Source organism: Pristiophorus japonicus, chromosome 12 (assembly GCF_044704955.1).
Source record: "Pristiophorus japonicus isolate sPriJap1 chromosome 12, sPriJap1.hap1, whole genome shotgun sequence".
Classification (NCBI taxonomy): Eukaryota; Metazoa; Chordata; class Chondrichthyes; family Pristiophoridae; genus Pristiophorus; species Pristiophorus japonicus.
The window spans coordinates 105,472,618-105,479,158 of NC_091988.1; the positions used below are offsets into that span (position 1 = coordinate 105,472,618).

Consider the following 6,541-nt stretch of genomic DNA (forward strand, 5'->3'; position numbering starts at 1 on the left):
GGACTGTTGGGAATGGTGGGTTCAGCCTCTTGATTGACAGCAAAGTCAATTGCTGGTTGGGTGTGTGTTGGTGGATCGATGATGGTGATGTCCTCTTCAGGTTGTTCCTGGTTGTCGGTGAACTACAGTTTGGTCTGATCCAAATGCTTTCTGCACGTTTGTCAATTCAATAGTTTGACTATAAACACTCTATTCCTTTCCTTGGCCAAGACAGTGCCAGCGACCTATTGAGGACCATGACCGTAATCAAGGGCAAACACAGGGTCGTTAACATCAATGTCACATGATAAAGCCGCACAATCGTGGTACATATTTTGCCGGTGACGCCGGGTTTCCACATGATCATTTAGACCGGGTGGACTAGGGAGAGCCTGGTTTTGAGTGCGCTCTTTCATTAACAGTACTGCCGGGGGAACCCCAGTGAGTGAGTGGGGTCGCATCCGATAGCTGAGCAGAACCCGAGATAACTGGGTCTACAAGGAGCCTTCCATCACACGTTTCAAGCTCTGCTTGATAGTTTGGACTACCCGTTCCGCTTGACCGTTAGATGCGGGCTTAAATGGGGCAGACCTGACATGCTTAATGCCATTGCAGGTCATAAACTCGTTGAATTCCGAGCTGGTGAAACACGGTCCATTGTCACTGACAAGGACGTCGGGTAAGCCATGGGTGGCGAACATAGCTCGGAGGCTTTCAATGGTGGCAGTGGATGTGCTGGATGACATGATTACATGTTCAATCCATTTAGAGTAAGCGTCCACTACAACTAAAAACATCTTTTCGAGAAAGGGGCCAGCAAAATCTACGTGGATCCTGGACCACAGTTTGGAGGGCCATGACCACAGACTCAATGGAGCCTCCCTTGGTGCATTGCTCAATTGTGAGCACGTGTTGCACTGGTGTACGCATGACTCTAAGTCCGAGTCAATACCAGGCCACCAAACATGCGACCTGGCTATAGCCTTCATCATGATTATGCCTGGGTGGGTATTGTGTAGGTCACGTATAAACATTCCCCAGCCTTTTTTTGGCAAAACCACGCGATTACCCGATAAGAGACAATCCGACTGAATGGACATTTCACCTTTGCGTCGGTGAAATGGCTTAATTTCATAGAAACATAGACATAGAAACATAGAAAATAGGTGCAGGAGTAGGCCATTCGGCCCTTCTAGCCTGCACCGCCATTCAATGAGTTCATGGCTGAACATTCAACTTCAGTACCCCATTCCTGCTTTTTCGCCATAACCCTTGATCCCCCTAGTAGTAAGGACCTCATCTAACTCCTTTTTGAATATATTTAGTGAATTGGCCTCAACAACTTTCTGTGGTAGAGAATTCCACAGGTTCACCACTCTCTGGGTGAAGAAGTTCCTCCGCATCTCGGTCCTAAATGGCTTACCCCTTATCCTTAGACTGTGACCTCTGGTTCTGGACTTCCCCAACATTGGGAACATTCTTCCTGCATCTAACCTGTCTAACCCCGTCAGAATTTTAAATGTTTCTATGAGGTCCCCTCTCATTCTTCTGAACTCCAGTGAATACAAGCCCAGTTGATCCAGTCTTTCTTGATCCAGTCATCTTGCATTTCCCTGGGAACGGCCAACCAGCTCCCATTGAGGATGCAAATTTTTACAAGTGATAGTACAGGATCCTGGCTGGTCCAAGTCCTGATCTGACGAGCAGTGACGGGTGACCCCCTCGCTCTCAAAAGCATCCATGACCAGAAGCAAGTCTGCGGGCTGCGCCATTTCCACCCCGGTAGTGGGCAATGGTCGCCAACTGAGGGCATCAGCACAGTTCTCCGTGCCTGGTCTATGGTGGATAACATAGTCATCGGCGGACAATGTTAGTGCCCATCTTTGGATACGGGACGAAGCATTGGTGTTTGTACCTTTGCTTTCTGAAAACAGCGAAATGAGTAGTTTGTGGTCGGTTTCAAGCTCAAACCGAAGTCCAAATAGGTATTGGTGCATTTTCTTAACACCATATACATATGCTAACGCCTCTTTCTCAACCATACTGTAGGCTTTTAGACAGACTTTTAGACGCATATGCAACCGGTTGAAGTTTGCCCGATACATTGGTTTGCTGTAACACACAGCCGACCCCGTACGAAGATGAATCACAAGCTAGCACTAATTGTTTACACGGGTCATACAGTGCAAGTAACTTATTCGAGAAAAGTAGGTTTCTGGCCTTCTCAAAGGCTGTCCCTTGAGATTTACCCAAACCCAGTCGTCACCCTTACGTAGCAACATGTGCAACGGTTCCAGCAAAGTGCTCAACCCGGGTAGAAAGTTACCAAAATAGTTGAGGAGTCCCAGGAACGAACTCAGCTCTGTCACATTCTGTGGTCTGGGTGTATTCTTGATGGCTTCTGTCTTCGAGTCCATGGGTCTGATGCCGTCTGTCGCAGTCTTTCTCCCCCAAAATTCGACCTCTGGTGCCAGGAAAACACACTTGGAGTGTTTCAGCCTGAGTCCCACTCTGTCTAGTCGACTTAGAACCTCATCCAGGTTGTGCAAGTGTTCAGTGGTATCACGACCGGTGATCAGGATGTCGTCTTGAAACACAACGGTGCGCGGAACCGATTTCAGCAGACTCTCCATGTTCCTCTGGACGATGGCAGCAGCCAAGCGAATCGCAAAAGGGCACAGTCCTTTGTGCATGTTGATGCACGTCAATCTTTTTGAAGATTCAGCTAGCTCCTGTGTCATGTAGGCGGAGGTTAGGTCCAACATGGTGAACGACTTCCTTCCCGCTAACGTTGCAAACAGGTCATCCGCCTTGGGTAGCGGATACTGGTCTTTTAACGAGACTCGGTTGATCGTTATCTTGTAGTCTCCGCAGATTCTGACCGTGCCATCGCTTTTCAACACCGGAACAATCAGATTGGCCCACTCGTTGAACTCAACTGGCGATATAATTCCCTCTAGTTGAAGTCTGTCCAGTTCGATCTCGACTTTCTCCCTCATATATGGAACTGCTTGAGCCTTGTGATGAACGGGCCTTGCATCGGGGACTGGGTGGATCTGCACCTTGGCGTTGCTTGGTTCAAATAACGACAGAAACTTGCTCAGCACTTGGGCGCATGAGGCATCATCCACTGAAGACAGCGCTTTGATGTTGTCCCAGTTCCATCGAATCTTTCCCAGCCAGCTTCTGCCGAATAGCGTTGGGCCATCGCCTGGTACAATCTGCAGTGATAAATCATGCACAGCTCCATCGTACGATACCTTAACTGCCGCACTGCCAATGACTGGTATGAGCTCTTTGGTGTAAGTGTGCAGCTTTGTCTGACTCGGGCTCAGTTTGGGCCTTTGTGCCTTGTTGCCCCACAGTTTCTCAAAAGCCTTCTGGCTCATGATTGACTGACTCGATGCCATGTCCAACTCTATTGATACCGGAATACCGTTCAATTTGACTTTTAGCATGTTAGGTGGTGAAGGTGTGTACCCCATACACTTCTTCCTCGGGTTGAGTTGCCTCTCGTTTGTTCTGCATGATCTGCACCAGACCGATCATCCTCTGCTGACTCTGCCACGTGGTGAGTCGCAGCACTCTTGCACATTCGCTGGAGGTGCCCCATTGTTTCACAGCCTTTGCACAAGTAGTGCTTGAATCGACATTGATGGGCTTGATGATTACCCCCGCAGCGCCAACATGGTGCTAATGGATTTGCATTCACGCCCGATGGCGGACTCTGAGTCATCCTAGGTCTTGCAGCTGCAGACATGTAGGCCCTGACATATGCAGTTCGGCCTGCTAGCGATGTTATTTTATGCACAGTACTTGCCAGTGAGCTTCGATGCTGGGAAGATATCTGTCTGGTATTATTGCTCATGGATATGAATGCTTGGGCTATAGTGATGACCTTGCTCAGGTCTAAGGATTCGGCGGACAGCAGCTTGCAAAGAATGACCTTGTGCCCGATGCTAAGCACAAAAAATTCCCGCAGCATTTCCCCCAAAAATCCAGCAAATTCGCAAGTTCCCGCAAGGCGTCTCAGGTCGGCGACATAACTCGCCACGTCCTGGCCCTCGGAGCATTGGTGCATGTAGCAGCGATACCTGGCCATTAAGACTCTCCTTCGGCTTGAGGTGGTTCCGAACCAGCGTACACATTTCTGTATATGTCTTCTCCGCTGGTTTCTCAGGTGCTAGCAGATTCTTGATGAGGCCGTATATTGTGGACCCACACACAGTGAGGAGAATCGCCCTGCGCTTGATCGTTTTATCGTCCCCATCCAGCTCATTGGCCACGAAGTATTGGTCGAGACGCTCAACGAAGGCTTCCCAATCATCACCCTCTACAAATCTCTCTAAAATACCAACGGCAGCCATGACTGCGTGAAAGTTCGTAATCTGTTACTCGTCGCCAATTGTTAATTATGGAAGCACTCCACAAGACTGAGTACTGTGAGCTAAAACTGATGTGACCTTAGTCTCTTTAATACAACTCCAGAGTGCCTAAACAGCATGGCAGATAACTTTTTATACTCCCTTGCACGAGGTGTGCAGGTGACCCTTGGGCCTCCAACAGTTGCGCCCTCTGGTGGCAAGTCTTACACAGTTACTCTCAGTCTCCCTCTCTTTCAGTCCCTCCCTCACACTCTCTCTGTCTCCCTTTCGGTCTCTCAGTCTCTCACACTCTCAGTCCCTCCCTCACACTCTGTCTCCCTCTCTGCCTGTGTCTCACACTCTCTGTCTCCCTCTCTTTCAGTCCCTCCCTCACACTCTCTCGGTCTCCCTCTCAGTCTGTCTGTCTGTCTCTCACACTCTCAGTCCCTCCCTCACACTCTCTGTCTCTATGTCTGTCTCTCTCTCTCTCTCTCTCTCGCGTGCGATTTCCCAACCTTGGCGTGTCCATGACGGGAGATGCTGTGGCAGGTCTCAGCCTCCAACTTGTTCTGTGAAATGACTTTCCCCTGATTGGGCTTGTTAAGCCCTGCCCAGTGTGTTTCCCTGCCAGGTCTCATTATGTCACCATCAACCGGTTTCCTTAAAGGGACCATGCGCACATTTATTTTGACGTTTGTGCTGTCAGTGTTCTTCCTTGTTGAGGTGCTGCAAACACTGCACAGAGGGCGTGGCTGCACCCAGGCTCTCCCATGATTCCTTCCATATGCTTATGGAGGGAGTCACAGCACACAGGAAGGTTCTCTTCCCTTTCAATGGGTGGAAGAGACCTTCCCAGGAGATCAACGCAGCCTGTTGCACATTACACAGGAGGGCACAAGCAGGGATGTGGTCAGGAGGACCAGGCTGCAGTGGATCATGAAATGTTACTGCAACGCCACACTCAACCTTATCCTGCTGTGCCACTCATCACATCCCCATCACTCTGCCTTCCCCACCCTACTCCTGCACATCCTTACTCACACCAACCTACCTTGTACCTCCACCCATCCCTCCCGGTCTCACTAACCACCCCTTACACTCACCCTCACCCAAGTCCAAGCCAATCTCTGAGCTGTGACCATTGTAAATGGCTCTCCACTCTGAGCTGTGTGGGCCTGACTGTCACACTCGGGTCTTTAGCCATACACCTCTACAAGATCCTGCAAATCCCCTGGGAGGACAGACGCACCAACGTTAATGTCCTTAATCAGGCCAACATCCCCAGCATCGAAGCACTGACCACACTTGATCAGCTCCACTGGGCATGCCTGACACAGGACTCCCAAAGCAAGTGCTCTACTCGGAACTCCTACACAGCAAGCGAGCCCCAGGTGGGCAGAAGAAACGTTTCAAGGACACCCTCAAAGCCTCCCTGATAAAGTTCAACATCCCCACTGACACCTGGGAGTCCCTGGCCAAAGACCGCCATAAGTGGAGGAAGTGCATCCAGGAGGGCGCTGAGCACCTCGAGTCTCATCGCCGAGAGCATGCAGAAAACAAGCGCAGGCAGCGGAAGGAGCGTGCGGCAAACCAGACTCCCCACCCACCCACCCCTTCCCTCAATGACTATCTGTCTCACCTGTGACAGAGACTGTAATTCCTGTATTGGACTGTTCAGCCACCTAAGGGCTCACTTTTAGATTGGAAGCAAGTCTCCCTTGATTGCGAGGGACTGCCTCTGATGATTCCCGAGCCGACAGTGACTCTCTGCCTTCACTTTTCTCTTCTAGTTCCGTAACTGCATGATCACCACCCTGTGCTGCGGCAAGAACCCATTCGAAGAGGACGAGAGCGTATCGGCCAGTGCCAGCAAGACCGAGGCTTCCTCCGTCTCCTCCAGCCAGGTGGCCCCTGCATAAAACCCCAGCTCGGCAGAGATACCCACGCCCCAGGCCAGCACAGCGCCTGCAAGCTGCATCTTCCAGACAAACTGATTGCATTGAGGTTTGAAGGCCCAAGATTTCCAAACCAAAACAAGTCCAAGCAATATAAAATAGTGGAACTTTTCAACTGTGTGGCGAATATTTGAACAGTGTGAAGCATTCCATCGTGAGCTTTGTGATAAAACCATAAGAGTTCGACAGTAAGACTCCCAAACTGCCATGTTCTGAGAATATTGTACATTACACAGACACGTT

At 50.1% G+C, this 6,541-nt stretch overlaps 1 protein-coding gene across 1 annotated transcript in view; it reads left to right on the top strand.

The window, feature by feature from the left end:
* LOC139277403 (rhodopsin) overlaps positions 1-6,262 on the top strand; it is a 188,955-nt gene extending 182,693 nt beyond the window's left edge. The window contains exon 5 of the mRNA XM_070895832.1: positions 6,134-6,262. Coding sequence (XP_070751933.1) covers positions 6,134-6,262 — 129 coding nt within the window. The remainder of the gene's footprint in view (positions 1-6,133) is intronic.
* Positions 6,263-6,541: the final 279 nt, after the last annotated feature.